This window comes from Lemur catta, chromosome 5 (assembly GCF_020740605.2).
Source record: "Lemur catta isolate mLemCat1 chromosome 5, mLemCat1.pri, whole genome shotgun sequence".
Lineage (NCBI taxonomy): Eukaryota > Metazoa > Chordata > Mammalia > Primates > Lemuridae > Lemur > Lemur catta.
The window spans coordinates 69,516,259-69,534,986 of record NC_059132.1 but is presented as its reverse complement, the minus strand read 5'-3'; the positions used below and the strand labels follow the sequence as shown (position 1 = coordinate 69,534,986).

Sequence of the window (18,728 nt, the reverse complement as noted above, 5' to 3'; positions counted from 1 at the left end):
CTTTCCACTTATAAAACCATAGATCTACCAGTGTTTTAACTTCATATCATATGAAGGTAGAAATTTTAAATATCACTAAATGCTTTAAAGGAGAAGAAAATTTGAAATAAGTTTCTGTCCCATAAAAGAGCACGAAAATGTCAGTTTAAATTCTTGAAGACGATTAGGGTGACATATTTCCAAATTTGGATGTTCATACATCATTCATTTGCCAATGTTGACAAAAATTAGTCATTTAAGTAACATTTTTTTTAATTCAACTAAAATCAATTAGTAACAAAATGATGCTAAGATGCAGTTTTTTCTTTATAAGCTACACCTTCCTCTAGAAAACATCTTTTCAGAAAAATTGCACGACTGTTTTAGACATATCTAATGCAACAGTAAATCTGCCTTTATCCCAGATATGCAATTATCTGATGATATATTGCTTTACAATTAAAGTACAAGATATTCCAAAGGTCTAATAAGATCAGACTTCTAGCATTGTCCCAGAAGGTGGTGGTGGTGGTGGTGGACATGAAGATTAAAAAGAAAATGCTTTTAAGAGTTTTTGACTCAATAAATATCTCATTTTTAAGAATATATTCTTTATTATTCATATTCTCCATTTTATATCTTTTTTAATGAATGCCAATGCGAAATGGTAATTCAATCAAGTTTTCGCAGCAATCGGTACAATTACTAGAGGAGCTGATATCCCAATATTCAAAATTGATAGGTTGACTATACTTAGTACAAAGCAGAAAATTCCTTTGAATGATGTAATCATATGTCACATCACCAGGAAGTAGGATATACATATAAGAAGACTTGTATATGTCCTCACCATAAAAAAATGATAAGTATGTGAGGTGATGGATATGTTTATTAGCTTGATTTAATCATTTCACGACACAAACTTATCAAAACATCTCGTTGCACACTATAAATATATGTAATTCTTATTTGTCAATTATACCTTAATAAAGCTGGAGAAAAAAATAAAGAGTTTAGATTCATTTTAATGGCTGTGGGAAATTACTAATAGTGAAGGATTTAAAGGGGAGAAATAGAATTAGTTTTGTGTTTTACAAATCTGTCAGCATTTTGAATCAAGGCATATGATTATTTTCAAAAATGAGACATAAACATTTTAAAATAACATGGCCACATAAAGTTTTTTTCACAACTTATTATGTAATATTTATATTTATTCTGAAACAGGTGATGGCTCTATGTAACATTGCATGTTACCCGAGTATGTTTAAGTGTGCTTGTATATACACACACATATGCAAATCTTGCTAAAGTATGAATAAAATTCTAGTTATACTCAGGACATTACCATATATTATTTATGCATGCTCATCCGTTCACTAGAAATTTTGACTTTGATCTTGCCCAATTCTTTTGTAATATATCTTTACAATTTCAGATGCTATATGACAGCTTAGGAAGGATTTGTTGGTTGAAAAGGCATTGTGCACCACAACATGAAATATAGTATACTAAGATTAAAATGTGAGCAGGCAGATAAATGTGTATCTATTTTTGGTTATTAGATACGTAGCATAATAAGAACATCAAAAATGTGGGAAATGCTTCCTTGTCTCTTAGACTTCAAATCCACCATGCTGAATGGATTTTTATAGGGCATATACTTGTTCATGACCTCTAGTGTTAAGAAATTCTGTCATGTTTGAAAACTGGTCCCTCGTGGAGCCTGTATCCCTGTTAATAGCTGAAAGGTCAATGGAGCTGCTAAACAGTTTGTATTACTGTCAGGGTGGCCATGAAAACACCACCTGCTGCAAGAGGACTTGGCAGCTGGGTCAACAGGCACTGTGGGAATTTATCAACTTAGGGGGGCCACTTGCATAAAACTTTGACTGATGAATTGGGGCTAGACTGGCTTATTGGGCTAAAGCTGCTCTATTATGTATGACTTTCTTTAGGATGGCAGAGCTGCCTGCTGGCTCCCTGAGACATATGCGAAGGATAAACAGAACCGATTTCCCCTTATGAAGTGATTTTTTTTGAAAAAAAAAGCACTCTTTGGCCTCCAGTGTAATAAGGAGTGGGATGAAGATAGCAAGGAAAAAATAAACAAAGAGCAGTAAGTGGGGCCGTGGGGGGGAGGACCACAAAGGGCAGTTTTTGATATTGGTCACAGAGGAGTTTGGGGATACAAATTTCTGTAAAATGACCTCTCAAGCCTGGAATTTGCATTGTTAATTTATAGACCTCCTCAGGGAATGGTCTGTGTGACTTGGTTGGGTAACAGATAAGCGATATGTTAAAATATAGTAAGACTGGGCACATGGTAATTAAATCAACATGATTAAGAATAGTTTTGTTTTACAAATTTCTAGAGCAATAAACCCTGGAACCACCTCAAAATCAAAAAAAGGTCATTTGGTTTAAGTTCATCTGAAATAAAATTAAAGAATTTTGTCCATAGTGTGTAAAAACTTGTGCTCCATGAAAATGAAACTTGGAAGTTACATAACTGTGTCAGAATTTTTTAATTTCCACCCCCAGGAGCATTGGCTTAATTCTAGAAAGATTTAGTAAACAGCAAGTGTCCAGTGCCCAAGGCATTACTTGGACATTTGAAAACTAGGTACTAGGAGTTCTCTGAAGCTCCATGGACATCTTTATGCCAATTTTGGAACTAAGAGAACCTTAAAAGTTGAGAGCTCAACTGAAAATCATCCTGAATTGTGTACAATGAATACCAACAATACTAAAGAATTTAGTATGTTTAAAATATATTATTTAATTACCTGTGCAGCCCCCTGTGGCAATGAGGCAGGGGCAGAATGATCATCTGTATTTTTTTGATGGGCAAAGGGGTACAGCAGGGTGAAGTAGCCTACACAGGGCCTCACATGAAGAAAGATTCAGAGACCAGACCGATTGACTTCCTGTTGGACCATCTGAAACTTAGTCTTGACTAGTTGCAGATGGCACTGCTAAGTGAAACTAAAATTATTGCTCGGATATTGTGCTCAGTATATCTCAATCTGTTTTCCAGAACTGCTAGCTGAAGGAACCTTCCCTGCAGCCCCACCCCCTGCTAGCCAGGGCATGCTGAACTCAGCACCAGAGAATTTTGGGGACGCTGCGAGTTGGCTGAGCCATCGGGGTGACTGCTGTTGACTTGATCCTAAAGCCACTCTGCCGAGAGATGCGACTGCTCCATCCCTGAAGATATTCCTGAAGTAAGTTCAATATTCTAACATGGAGGCAAAATTCACTCCTTTTCTGCTGCCCTAGGGAAGTTTTTTTTTTTTTTCCTAAATAACTCCTGAGTTCTAGGTATTTTCTTTCTTTTTTCATGATAAATAATGGTATTTTATATTTATAACAGGTTATCTCACCATCCTTTTCTGAGAAGGCTGCTCACTGTAAATGATTTGAGACTTACATAAATGATTATGTAACTGCCAGCCTTAGATCAAATGGTCCTTACAGACTGAGGTGGTAATGCTGGGACCTCATCTGCTTTTGCCAAAATGACTTAAGAGACATTGCGTATGGTTTCCAAACTCCCTCACCTTGTGTGTGTGTGTGTGTGTGTGTGTAGGGAAAACATAAAAAAAAACCCATAAATCTTATGGTAAGAATGTAACTTTTATGACACATAATATAGAATATTAAAAGTTTGTGTTTTTATAATCTGGTGTTTTTCCCTTCTAGGGCCATAAATCAATTGATATTTGAAAGTTATTCTGAAAACATTATTTTAGCAAGTCTGGGGGCTTCTCCACAAGAATACAATTAAACTCAGAGTCTGTGTTAGATTTTTGATATAACAAAAAGTCTACATATTGTTTTTTTAGTTGATAAGGTTCTTTCTTCAAATTCTGCCTCAAAAGTTTTGCTGTGATGCAGAGATCCTGAACACTACTATGCTAGTAATTAGCTCGTGTTTCCAAAATAATCCCGTTCACGTACTTAAGTGTCTGCTTATATAGAACTTCAACTCATCAAGGAAGAAATACTATAATAATAAACGTTGACATTCAAATCAAAACAGCATGAGGCTCCCAACAAATGTTTATGAAAACATTTGCTTTCTTATAGTCAGTTTAATTTTGAAATTTATGCCTATGCCTGTGTATAAGGACAGTGTTTTTGGGACTCTGTTACTTCCCCCACCTTCTGAAAAACAAACACACATCCTAACCCAGGCCCCCCACACGACATGACTCACCAGAAACAGGCACCATAATGAGAAGTCAGGCCTTCAGGTATATCACTCTGAGACCACCCTACATGAGGAGCCCTAAGATCACAAAGCCAAGGTCCCTTATGGCAACCCTGGTAATTAGACACTAATAATAGACTGGAGGTGTAAAATTCACCTCAACTCACCCACAGACTAAACAATCTGGAGGAAGAGAGAAAGATTTTTTGAGAAGAGAGAATTCATTACAATACTACTAAGGAAGCTTGCGAAAGTATATCCACTTTGACAACATAATGGAGTAACAATGACTACTTTTGAAACTAATTGCATTAGATCTGAGTGAAATCCCTACACTTCATTAGGAATCATTAGAACGCTGCTGTTTTATGAATTAACATTAGTTTGATTTTTATTCTTAATGTTGCCAACTTCAACAATCACCTAAGTGTCTGATATTTTATGTTTTCATTTGTTTCTTTGCTTTTCTCAAAGAGGACATTGATTTCACACTCAAGGAGGAAGAAAAATTACTACAGTGTATAGATGGCTGTTGCTCCTATTGTGAAAGAAAATGTATACCAGTTAAACAGAAAAAGAATGCAATCAGCATGCGATGTATGTGATGTGATACTGTCCAGAGATCATTTAGAATTGATTATTCTTCTTTTTGTTGTGCAGGGGCCAACGTCAACCTATATTTCTCTTAGGAAAGAATGTTTTGTGGTATAGAAAAGGCACAAGAATCTCCATTTTGTTAGTGGCTTTCTCAGGAAAATATACACAATTTACAACTTACAAATAGTATTTTTCAAAGGGGACTAAATCAATGCCTTTAGTAAACTTTTTAGATTGTTAGAATTCATTCTTTTGAAAGAGGCTTGAAATTTAGGAATTTAAATTTGCAAATTGGCTCATGAAAATAGTTAATGTAGTAGGAATTTAAAATTTGCAGCATGGTATAGCTAAAGAATAACTACTACTAGTGTTCAATAATAGTCCTATCTGTGAGGATACTTAGGTTTTACTAGTTAGTTGTTTCTAAACTGATGACTAATGTCTGCTTGACAGCATTTAATTTCAGCAGCTTCTGATAGCTCAGGTTTTATCCATGAAATTAACAACTGACTAATGATAATTCAAGATGATTGGAAAGTGTGTGTGTGTAGACATTGTGAGGGGTGGGTGGATGGGAGCAGGGGGTGAGATAAACATATTCTTTCAAGGATTAAAACATAGAAATCTTCCTTTCTCAGAGGCAAATAACAAAACACTTCTTTAGTTTTCGTTTGTTTAGTCACAGCAGTCTTCATGAGAGCTGTGAGCTTTCAGATAGATTTGAAATGAGGCTCAGATGTTGAACTGCCAAAATATCTTATCCTGATTACCCAACACAAATCATACCAAGCAGCTCTAAGGTCTGCAAGGATGTTTCTCGTTTTCTCAACAATAAGGAGGGTTTATTGCTTCCAACACCAGAGCCTGTGCCTCTGCCTCCCATGTCAGGGTCCTTCTCTGGCTTTGAACTGAGGACCCTGATTCCATACGTATAATGCTGCTCTGTGATGACAAGAGGAACGACACGAATGAGCTTTTAAAGTTCGGCAGAGTCAAGTCTAGTCCTTGTAGATTGGTGTAAAGGGTCCTCAGGACAGCCCACAGCCTATGAAAGGGCGGACATGTTCGTCTGGGCTGATGGCAAATTGTAACTTCTCTATCGCTAATTTGAATGAACTCGAATAAGAACATTACTTGACTTAAAGAAATTGAAAGAATTCTCACCTTTTGGGATCTATGATTTTGTAGAGTTTTCCATTGTGACTCTGAGTCATACTTTTACTGCTTGATAAAATGTAAACTTCACCTGTTGAAGAGAGAAATAACAAGTAAATTCACAGCATTATGAGACCTTACTTCCTATTGCCCATCAGATATTCCATTAATATGTCGGTATCTCTCTCCATCCATCTGCAGGAAAATCACTTGCCCGAAGATTATGGGCAAGTCCCACACGTCTGCGTTCACAGCACGTGCAGAATGTAGCCAGATCCCCATCACTTCCTTCCACGTCCCGCTGCTGTCCCAGTGCAGGCAGCTACTGTCTCTCACCTGGCCTCTGGCCACAGCCTTTTCTACCTGAGCTCCCTGTTTCTACTCTTGTTCTTCTATGTTTATTCTTAACGTACCAGCCACGATTCTTTTCAGGGGAGTTAGATCATGTACGTTGGCTCACTCTCACCTGGCCTCTGGCCACAGCCTTTTCTACCTGAGCTCCCTGTTTCAACTCTTGTTCTTCTATGTTTATTCTTTAATGTACCAGCCACGATTCTTTTCAGGGGAGTTAGATCATGTAGGTTGGCTCACACTCCTTTGTTTCAACACTCCCCAATAGCTTCTCATCTCTCTCAGAGCACATGCAAGTCCCGACAGTTGCCAGGAGGCCCCCCTTACTGCTCTAGCAGACCTCATTGGCAACATTCTGCCTCCTTGCTCCCTTCTCTCTGGCCTCACTGGCCCCTTGACTTGACACACGTGAGGCAGCTTCCTGTCCCAGGCTCCTGTCTCAGGTTCTTGCTGTCTCGGGCTCTGCCCAAGTCCTGTCTCAGGCTTCTGTCCTCTGTAGGTCTCCACTAGGTTCCCTTTTCCTCTCCTTCCAGTCTGTGCTTAGCTATCACCTTTCCTGCCTGGACTATTTAAAACTGCACCCTCCCCAATGCCCAACAATCCCTCTTCACTACTGGATTCTTCTTCAAAGAACTTATTGCCCATTTACATACAATATTTTCTTAAAAAAACATTGTCTCCCTCCATTACAATATACATTTCATGACATTAGTTTAGACTTTTTGTCTCTTTATCTGCTGCTGTATCCCCAACTGTTAGAACAGAGCTTTGCACAGAGTAGGCGCTCAATAAATATTTGTAGAATGAGTGTCGAATGGACAAGTTTTAACTTGATTGATTTTTGTGCCAGAATGAAAGTCTTTGGTTACCAAGTGGTTACTGTTAATTGATAACATTACAGAGGATGTAAGTGAGAAAAGGTATCCTTCTGGTTCCTTTGAGTAGGATAGGAGAATACCAAGGAAAAAATTAATGTTATAATGCTTTCAATTCTGAAACAAGAAAAGAACAGACTGGACTTCTGTTCTTTAAATTGTTACAGTCCTGTGGCTCTGAAATGTTTTACATGTTTCAGGAGTCTTGTCTTGAGTCTCATTAATCTAAGTGAATGGCATGGAACTATTTCTGGTGAATTCTCCATTTGATGTATGAAAACCAAATCTGGACTTTTAGAGAAAATATTCTGAATTAGATGGGAAACATATACTCTCTATTTATGCCTAGAAATTCATCTCTGAAGCTAAAAGGAGCATAGTAGACTTGGTTTGTTTGAATATTATTCTTTAAATGGAGTCATTATGAAAGCTACATTTATCCCCATAATTTAAAATTAGTAGAGAGTAAAATTTTAACTTGCTGATTGATCACATTCCAATTTCAACTTCTTTTTGCTTGTCAAGCAGCATACATTTTGATAAACATATCAAGAAATACATGTTATCCCATAGATTTTCAGTGAGATGATAATTTCTGTTCTGTTAGAAAGATCTACAACTCTATCTTGCACAAATTTCATCCCCCAATGGGCAAAAAAGTAAAAAAATTAGAAAATAGAAGATAAGGTGAGTTTCAAATTCCAAGATTTTTTAAATTTATTCCAAGAGACATGGATAAATGTAAAGGATTTTAGATAAAGAATATAAACAAATTATTCAGATGTATAACAAAAAATATCAGTAAACATTGAAAAAATTCTCTTTGGGGGACTGAAAAATTCTCTTTTTCCTGCCTCCCATTTTTCTGCTTTATTATTCTAATATTTCTACTGTGGGACTAAGATATAAACAGCCCCAGGGAAAGGTTACTGGAAAAGAATATGTAATTGGACCCTCTTTAATCTCTCCAGTAGATCATCTTTGCTATAGGTTACGTTTCCAACAAATGGAGGATGAGATTGTTACATTCACTCTTCAGGGCAGAACAAAGTCTCTTGAGCAAGGAAGTGAGAATGGAACTCAACAGAAATAGTTCATACGATACCTAATTCATCTTCTCCAAATCCCAAGATGTGGCCGGAAAAGTAGCCTCTACAGGAACCACTAGTGCCGAGACACAGTGGTTTTTCTTGCCATTGCTTGGTCACAGGACTTTGCTGGAGAGTTAAGAAATTCCTACAACAAAAACATACCATAAACCTACAGTGAAAACATGCTTTCACTTAAAGACAACAGTAAAATGTTTAAAATAAAATTCACAGTAAATGACTGGTGTGCAATAGACCTTGATTCTAAAGGGAAAAATAATATAGCCCATAATGTGTGTGAGTACTGTGAAATTCTCATATGCAGAGAAAGTGCTTAAAGATAATACTTTGTTTTGAGGAGGCACTAAAAGTACCTGAGTATGAGAAAAGCCCTCCCCTTCATCCAGGGAATAATACTTCCTGTCCAGGACTAGACTCCATGTTGTGCTATTAATCAGAGAGAGGGATAGGGGAAGAGAAGGGGTCAGTAAACTTTTCTAGTTCCTTGGAGTGATCAATCATATCAGCTCTGCCATATGCCTGAATGCCAGCAACTTGGGAAACAAGATTCTTAATTTGGATTCCATCACAGAATTTCCCATAATTATCCACAATGTGGCCTTGGAAATTTAGGCTAAAATTTAATTTTGTAGCATTCCTACCTATAGAGACAAATTATGTTCTGTTGCTCACAGTACTGTAAATTTGGCAAAAAAAATAAAAAATCTTTAGCCTTCGAAGATAATTTTGTTTGAAAGTTCATACAACTCAGGTAAAACAGTTTTCAAATTATTCATTGTCTTGGTAAATTTATGTTGGGGATGAAGGAAAGAGCCTAACTAATATGAAAAGTCCATCCATCAGAAGACTTCTCTGCCTACCCTTACAAATTATTTTTATGAACTTGAGCAAGCCTGTTAAAAAAAAGGATCTTTTTAAAAGTTATTCAATTAAGCCACTATATGTAGTGGAACTAAAAGTAAATAATAATATTAATGTGTGTCCCAGATCTGAAGCCCGAAGGGAGACAATTATTTGACTATTTTGTAGCTGTCTGCCAACGGATCAATGGATATGTCATTTGGTATATGAAATTGTGCTATCACAAAACCTACCCATTACGATCTCCGAATACATAGCTTCCATAGAGTCTTTCAGACTGGCAGCCTCGGTAAACAAATCCACCAACCAAAGGACCATTACTGAATGGCTTGAATTCTAAAAGTGATGGCTCACTTTCTGGAAAGAAATATAGCATTAGATCAAATGAAACATATTTTCATAAAGTAAAAGTTATATAGGCCAAGCAACAATTATTACAGTAATTTAACTCTGAAATGTGCTCATGATGGACAAGGTGGGTTTTTGCTATACATATTTAGTGAAAATAATGAATCTTTGCTTAAATAGTATCAAAATTTAAAGGACTTCCATGGACAGCTTAATGAAATCAGAATGCTCTGCCAATGCTTGCTGTTGTTATAATTGCCAAGACATACCAAGTTTTTAATAAAATTAGAATTTGGGTATTTTGGAAATCATGGTTATTTATTTTAGAACCAAAATACTTTAAAAAAAACACCTAACTTTTTAAGTATTAAATTTTTTGTAGAAATGCTTCTGCATATATTTAGTAAATTGGGACAGACCTCTGTCAAAATATATAAAATGTTTAAAAGTCCACACTAATGAAAACAAAAGCATAGTACATAAAAGGTCTTTAAAACCACATTCATTATATATTTAAAAACACTGTAACTAAGTCAAATAGTCAAATAATATCTTCTTTAAAATATTTTAATAGTCTTGTTTATAGAGTTGTGTGGTATATTCCAATAATTCCTTTTAAATTATGAGTTACGAGTTAAATTAGAGTTATGTCTCTCTATCTTTCTATGCATGCCATTGCATGCATATGGATGTATATGTATGTTCATTGCAATGGAAAGTCTCCATAGCCAGTTATAAATTAATCTGAAAATAACCTTTTATATATTTAGCGTCCAATAAGTCACTGTCAACAGGCAGTATTTGTTGCAAAAGCTTCTGTGGAAAGACAGTAATTTTAAAGCCCTCTTCCATTTCCATGTGATTATGGTGAATATGAAATTATAAAAATGTGGAAAAAATAAGAGAAGTTTTAAATAAGCAGCACACTGAGAGGCAGGATAATTGCATGATTAAGGTCACAAACTCTGGCATCAGGTTGCTAGGGTTCAAATCCAGGCTCTGCAACTTATGTTTTGTGATACTCAACCTTTCTGTGCCTCAGTTTTCTCCTCTGTGCAATGTGGCCAACGATAGTGCCTATCACATAGAACTGTTCCTCGAATGAAATAAGTAAAGTTTATAATGTGCTTACTATGGGGCCTGGCATGTATTAAGCACTGTAGATATGTTTTTAAATATGCAAATGTAGGGCTATTAATATTGTAATCAGTTTTAGCTGAACCTTAATTAATGTGATTGTAGAATTTGATCTACAGATACAGCCCAAATTCCATCCAGCTAGTGGACTCATTAGATTTTTTTTCAAAGCACATTACTTTTTGGTTTGGCTCTTATAAAATGCACACACACACAAATACCTCAAAAAAAAAGTAAAATAACTGAATACCACATGAACTAACACAGCTGTTTCATTCCTAGTGTTAAATAAATATCTGCATTGAATGAGTAAATAGAAGAAGGAATCAATTTAATAATCTTAATCTACTATGTTTCCTGAATCATAATAATATTTGATATATTGCTTCTCTCAAAAGGAATAAATACTAAAATATTGAAAAATACTAAATGTTTTAAATTTCATTATTATTTCTATAGTCTCTCTAAATACCCTAGTAATCATGTTATTAAAAATACTGTTTAAACCTCCCATTCCCATGACTTGTTTTTACAAGTTGATTACTTTGTTTTCTCCAAAATCAACACTTCTTTAAAAATTACATTCTTATTTGAAACACTTATAATTTTCCTAATTGCTGAGACTAGTAGGTTGGGTATTGAGAGATGTCTTACCTTTAACATTTGTTTTTTTCTCTGTATATAAGGTGTTAGGAAAAGTTTTTCCTTATTGTGTTAAAAATAGAAGTTATTCATCTTGATTCTCTAATGAGCAAAGTATAAGCTGAGGTTAACTTTTGAAGGTCCATTAAATTTTTTGGACCTACCTGAGAACTGTTCTACCCATGGTAATCAGATAGAATCCTCAGGGCTTGTAAGAGTTAGTGGACCTTTAAAAAGTGAGCAATTTATTCCCTCATCACTGGTAGGCCAGTGTTTTTATGCTTTCCCAAATGCTCATTTTTTTCAGAAATCCTTTTCTCTTCAATCACTAAACATACTAACAGAAAACCCAAACTAAAGCAAAATCAGCAAATTATGTCCTACATACCATAATCTTTTCCCTTTATTATCTGTAGGATTCTGGCTGACGATCTGTTTTTTCCATTAGAGTCTGAACAAAGTATCGTTAAATTGATGTTTATATCCGTGGGATGTCGATCCACAGCACATCTGCATAACAGAAGGGGGACACACATTAATTCCTACGGGGTATCTTCCAGGCTCAGACTGGAGTTTCCTGACATGGGGAGAAACCCTTTGTGGGCTGGCGAGGATCCTATGGGCAATTTACTTTGGGTTTTCTAGAAACCGCTGAATGAAACAGTCCCACGTGTTTCTTTACTTTGTCGAAGCTTAAGGATCTCTGGAGTGTATTTCTTAATTTCTCTTGTTATCTCTTTTTATTACGAATGTGAACACTGTCTTAAAACATTTGTTAGTCTGTTGTTAAGAATATTAAATGCATAATCATTGGTAAGGCATTATGAGTAAGAATCAGGGCCATCATCAATTCATTTGCGCCACATGATATAATATTAGCTATAGTATTAGTTTGTGTTTCTTACATGAAATCGCTACATTCTAAAGCTTAGGCTGCTTTAACAAAGCGAAATATGTGTTCCAATTCAGAGGATTTAGTAAAGCTGGTCCCCACAAACATCGGGGTCTTGTACGTTGACTTTGTCTTTATGTTCTCTACCCCTAATCTGGAGGCTATAGTATCTCTGTGACTTAAGCCACTGACTGTAAACTCCATTAGGGCAGGTACTACTTCCAACTTCATCACCATCTTTCTGACATCTGGCTCAAAGCCAGGAATATAAGAAAGGCTCGAGTCCCCACCCGTTGGCTCACGCCTGAAATCCTACCACTCTGGGAGGCTGAGGCGGGAGGATTGCTTGAGCTCAGGAGTTCAAGACCAGCCTGAGCGAGAGCAAGACCGGTCTCTATTAAAAATATAAAGAAATTAGCTGGACAACTAAAAATATATAGAAAAAATTAGCTGGGCATGGAGGCGCATGCCTGTAGTCCCAGCTACTCAGGAGGCTGAGGCAGGAGGATCGCTTGAGCCCAGGAGTTTGAGGTTGCAGTGAGCTAGGCTGACACCACCGCACTCTAGCCCAGGCAACAGAGTGAGACTCTGTCTCAAAAAAGACAAAACAAAACAAAACAAAAGGCTCGATATTGGTTGAGTATTTGTTATTGAGGGACTGGGCTTGGGGAGTTTGAGTTGGAGGAAGAATAAAGTTAAATATTACAGTTTTTGAAGTTCTCAAAAATGTGGAAAACAGGTTTGTATCGGTTTTATGTTTCTCAACCTTGGCACTATTGACACTTTGGCCCAGATAATTCTTTGTTGTGGGGGGGCTGCTCTGTGAACTGTAGGATGTTTATCAACATCTCTGGCCTCTACACACTAAATCTGCCATCCCCCACCCCTGGGCTGTGGACTGGTACCTGTCCATGGCTTGTTAGGAAACCAGGCCGCACAGTACGAGGTGAGTGGCGGGCCAGCAAAGCTTCATCTGTATTTACAGTCACTCACCACCTGAGCTCTGCCTCCTGTCAGATCAGCCAGGGCATTAGATTCTCACAGGACCGTGAACCCTACTGTAAACTTCGTGTTCCGGGGATCTAGGTTGTATTCCAGGGATCTAGGTTGCGCACTTCTTACAAGAATCTAATGCCTGACTGACTGTCTGAGGTGCAGCTGAGGTGGTGATGCTAGTGCTGGGGAGCGGCTGTAAATACAGGTTACCATTACAGAGAGGTTTGACTGCGCAATAAATGTAATGCCCTTGAATCATCCCCAAACCATCACCCCCCCCAAGTCCTTGGAAAAATTGTCTTCCATGACACTGGTCCCTGGTGCCAAAAAGATTGGGGACCAGTGCTGCACTAAATGACAGTAGCACTATCCCCACAACCCCACTCCCCAACTGCCCCAGTTGTGAAAACCAGAATGTTTCCAGACGTTGCCAAATATCCACTGGGGGCAAAATCACCCCATTGAGAATCACTGTTCCAGGCCAACAAATACATTAATTACTTAAAAACAAAACCAAATCATGGGGGCTACTTAATACATTTAAAAAATAAAAACACTTGAGAGTATGGGTCTCTTGGGTCTTATGAGACGTAAGAGTCATGTAGCAATTATTACAAAACAAAACAAACAAAACACAAAGCAAAAACTGTTGGCCTCAAGTGATTCCATTCATGATAGGGAAACCATAAGCCTGACCTGCCAAAGATGGGTTAGTTGTTCTGTGACAACAGTCCCTTTATTGTCCTCTTTAGTTCAATGATTCACAGAGCACAATGCCTGGCAGGGATCATGACAGAGACCCGCTGTGACTTAAGGTGGAACTAAATCCACAGGGGGGGAGAAAATTTTCCTGTAATTGCCTTTCTTCTGAAGATGGAGAAACTATGACAAAAAGAGGTTTGACTTGTTTCCAACAAGAAACAGCAAATCTGGAAAAAATGCCAGGTTTCCCAAAGGTGGAGTTGCTGGGGGCCATGAGTGCTGGCTGAATACCAGGTCCACTGAGAACTGCTTGACGCTTCTAACCTTCAGTCTGTCATGGGAAAATGGGGCCGGACAGCGAAACTATCTGTATGACACTACGATGGTGGATACACGTCATTACCCAGTTGTCTAGATCCACAGTATATACCACACTACGGATGATGGGTGATCACGGTGTGTCAATGTCGGGTCATCAGTTGTAACAAATGTCCTCCCCTGTGGGGGATGATGATAATGGGAGAGGCCATGCATGTGTGGAGGTTGGAGTTATATCAAAAATGTCTCCATTTTGCCGTGAATCTACAACTGCCCTAAAAAATAGTTTATTTTTAAAAGGGGAGGGGGCCTGATGCTGAGCACTGCTGAGCACTGCTGAGAGGCATCAAGGAGATAATATACACAAGACACTTAGTTCAGCACCCAGCAGCAAAGAGCTTAATAAAAGTTAGCTTTTCTTTTAGCCAACAATTAATATAATTTCCTTTCTGCTTTATTAACTCCTCTTCTGTTTAAAATGCCCTCGGAGGAAAGTGGAATATAAACACCAACTTTTCCTGCAGCCCTCTGCCCCCAGAGGAGGTCAGACCCCACAGCACAGGCATCTTGACACACGTACGGTCTGCAAAGCGCCTCATCCCGTGTTTTTGCATGGAGGTTCAGGGCCCCCAGGAAAGTTTCGAGAAAGCTCCAGTGGGATTGTGGCGATTCAGGCTGCCTGACTTCAAAGTGCTCCTTTGTGGTGGTATCTGTGAGTTTTGAGCTATAGGAATGGAATGTGACAGTTTCCTCCACATCCTGAACCCACCTTAAGTATTCCCTGTCGCACAGATTTTAAGATCTGCTGAGATGCCAAAAAGGAAATGAACTGTAGACTGGGGCTTTGATGGAGGGGAGATGAAGGGCATGAGGAATTATAAAAATAAAAAGTTTGAGAAATACTCACCTTGCACATAGTGAACACTCAATAAACATTAAATAGCAATAATAACTTAGCTAGTAAATGAATGAATGTGGCCAGATATTCCTTAGTATGAACAATAGACCATAGATTGAAATTGCTATGCTTCATAGCATTTTTTAAAGTGTATCCCAAATTTCTCACCCTACATACTTCTTAGTTTTCCTTTCTTTTGGTTCATTATAGTATAGCAAGAAGGCAATATAAGTTCCTTTAGTATTTGTAATTTTTTTCTTGTGGGAAAAAAAGTTAACCCTTAGCTCAACTCCTTGCAAATTAACACTGCATCATCTTACATTAAATGGAGCTATGTTAATAAGAACTGTAATTTATTTAAAACCTACCCCAGGCCAAACACAATATTTGGTGCTTTACTTATAGATTTTTATTTAACAATTGTAGCATCTTTGCAAGGTAGTTATTATCACCCTCATTTAATATGTAAGGAACTTAAGATTTTGAGGGATTTAAGAAGACAGATCAAAAGGTTTATCACTCTAGATTGTTCAGATTGAAGTCTCAGTTATTACGCTAGTCCAACACTGTTTGTTGGATAATAACCCCTACAAACTTTCAGGTGAATTTTTTCTTTTGTCCTTTTCCTTGTCCAAGCTGCCTCCTCAATCTAGTTCTCACTTTAATAGAAGAAAGAGTGCTAAATACTCCCTTGGATAACGACCTAGTATGATTTTAGAGGCACAGCCTTGGATACCACCTTTGGCTGCTCTATGCCTGGACATCCTCTTTTTTGTTCCAACTCCCAAATCCCCACCTGGCTTTAGAGCAGGTGAGGAGACAGACTTGGGTTCTTACCTGCCTGGATCATGGAGTCCGTGAGCAAACACTTCAGGGGGCTGGTTGGTACTGTTGAAGTGTGGGTTGCTCCTTGGTATGGAATAAGGCACATTACACATGTCTGTGTCCACATCCAGCCGTAGTACTGAGCCTGTGAAATCACTGAGAAATTGGAGGATGGCATAAGCTCTTTCCATTTTGGTTATGCAGTTCACCTAAACTAAATGTGGGGAGGGTGCTCTATGGATAAAAGAATCATTCCCTTATTTGAAACAAAATTATTAAACTTCCAAATGGCAAATGGTGGGAAGTGAAACCTAGGGGCAGTTTAGTTACAGACAAGTGACTGAACCAAGACCCAGCCTGATGGTGCCCAAGGACTGCGGCATCTGTAGTAGTACACTGCTTTTTTGTATCTGTTGTCTTTACTTTTTGGCAATCTATGTACTTTACGTCCCCCAAGAAGCTCTGCTGGCCCATTTTGCAGTGTTGAGAGGCACCATGAAGCACGAGGGGCCGCTGCCTCTCAGTGCCGTGTGTAATGGAGGCGGCCCCACAGCACAGAACTACACAGCAGTAATTCGTTTATTACAAAATGAAGTATTACATCAGCATATTACTGAATTCCTCTTCATTTCATAAATGCAGACATTGACCATAAAAGTTAAATATTTAACCAATTCAAAGGTGGTTTCTAACTCACTGGCTTGGATCTTTCCTCCTGGCCCTGAAAACATTTTAACACCACGAGGAACCTGTTTACTGTTAGTCTTTTACCTTAAGCCATCCATTTCTTCCATATCATCCAGGGTGATCATCCCATCGCCAAGGATGATGTACAAAAAGCCGTCAGGGCCGAAGAGCAGCTGTCCTCCCAGATGCTTTCTGTGGAGTTCTGCAACTTCCAGAAATACTCTGGCTGTTCTCAAGTCAACTTGATGGGGGTTTTTCCTACAATGTGGGGAGAAAACAATACCATGATTATTAAAGATATAAGGTGAATCCATGGGAAAGTAAATAGTATACAAATAGGGATGCAAACAGCTGGCAAGAAAACAAGGAAATATATAGTTGAAATGAAGCTAATAAAAATTACTAAAAAAGTACATTATTTTCTAAGTTTCCGGAATAGTATTTAAGTTGAAAGATAATTGAGAAAAAGTGCCAAAGACATAATTTTTTTCCACTTTCTTTTAAAGACACATATAGGGTTTTAAGCAAAGTGGAGATTATGATTTAATTATTGCCACTTCATGGCTAATCATTTGTAACTTCTAAATAAAACGCTTATGGAGAGATGATGAGAGAATAAGATTTAAAAATTTTATGCTGTGATGCATTTTAGTGATACCTGGATACTGTGTATTCCACAACCCTAAGAATGTGGTCATGAGGCCCAATAGCCCACCGTTCTTGGTTGGTGGTATAAGACACATACAGCTTTCCATTTTTCTTATAATTGGGATGGAATGCAAGGCTTAGCAGTCCTCTTTCATCTCCTCCCTGCAATCAAATGAAAAACACAAAGAATTGTGAAGTTAATTATGTTCTTTATTGTGTTTCAACTGGAACCCCAAAAGAGTCTCTTTCTTTCTTTTGGATAATCTTTGCCCAACCTCTTTTCTTTTCTTCCTTGCCTATTGCACAAAAAAGGATTATAAAACATTTCACTTTGTGGAACTCTTTAAGGGTTAGAACAAGACAATTGTCTTGTGTGGTTATCTATGCACAAGAGTCTTATACCACTTTTGTCAAGTGATTTGTGTATGTAATCTTGGGACTCGAGGAAGACAAGTTTAAGTGCTGTGAAGAATTCTTTCCTGGGTTACTAGGTTGCTTGTAGTTCATAGGAGACAAATAAAAAGGTTCATAATCAACAGTCACTTCTAATTCAAGTCTCCAAAACCTAAAACACAGTGTGGGCTGCCAACTCCCACTGTCTTGGCAATATGTTTAGAAAACAGTTAAATTGCTTGTGTAATATGTAAACCTTTGCTTTACCCTGGAGGCATCTACATCAGTTGTCACGACGATGGTGGTCTGTTCATCATAGCTAGGTAATAGGCAGCCTTGGCCCATCTATACAGAAATGAGGCATTTTTATTCGGACCCCTTCGCTGCACAGGGCTTTTCTTTACAGAAGGATGAAGAAGTGGGAGGAGGGCTAAAGGCCAAGGCTGAGGTAGGGGTGGGAGAAATACTAGAGAGGAAAGGGGACACTAGGAAATAAAAGAAAAATCCCAAACAACTTTCTTTTGTTATTATATGAATGTCAAGGATTGTATACATTAGGCATGCCAAATGCTATAACAATTAAAACGTCATCATGTTCTTAAAGAGAAAGGCATTTTATCTTTATTTTCTGTTAATTCAGATCATTGAAATTCAATATGGTCTTAGCTTTTGTTTTATCCCACGAGTAGTCTAGGAATTTCTATAATGAAATCAAAGTATCTAAAATTTTCTAGATGTGAGCCTTAAAGTTCATATACTAGTAAGCCAGGGGACACTTCTCTGCCGTCTGATGTGTTACCCACAGTGGTGAAAAATGTGACATAGAAATTGAATGCTGCAAGTGCCCACAGCTCATTGCCTTATTTATTCCATTAAACATCACATCTCCTGTGTTAAAAAGCATGAGATGTTATTCCTTCTGATTGTCAGAGGAGAAAATGTCTTTAATACTGCAGCTTCACAAGGTCATGCTCAGCCAATGGAAACACTCTCATGTCTTTGTCGCACAGAACAGCATGTGTTACTAGCAAAGCATAGACCTGTCTGTAGTTCTTATTCTACATAGATTTCAGAATTTAAAGTTCTAGGCATAAAAGTT

At 37.7% G+C, this 18,728-nt stretch overlaps 1 protein-coding gene across 3 annotated transcripts in view; it reads right to left on the bottom strand.

Annotated features, from left to right (window-relative positions):
• The window catches only part of LOC123638455 (hedgehog interacting protein), an 84,329-nt gene that overhangs the window by 12,190 nt on the left and 53,411 nt on the right, over window positions 1–18,728 (bottom strand). For all 3 annotated transcript variants that reach the window (XM_045552069.1, XM_045552070.1, XM_045552068.1), the window contains exons 5-11: window positions 17,247–17,398; window positions 16,673–16,846; window positions 15,914–16,057; window positions 11,659–11,780; window positions 9,377–9,500; window positions 8,279–8,409; window positions 5,957–6,038 (exon numbers count right to left, since the gene is read on the bottom strand). In XM_045552069.1, the coding sequence (XP_045408025.1) occupies window positions 5,957–6,038; window positions 8,279–8,409; window positions 9,377–9,500; window positions 11,659–11,780; window positions 15,914–16,057; window positions 16,673–16,846; window positions 17,247–17,398 (929 nt within the window). The remainder of the gene's footprint in view (window positions 1–5,956; window positions 6,039–8,278; window positions 8,410–9,376; window positions 9,501–11,658; window positions 11,781–15,913; window positions 16,058–16,672; window positions 16,847–17,246; window positions 17,399–18,728) is intronic.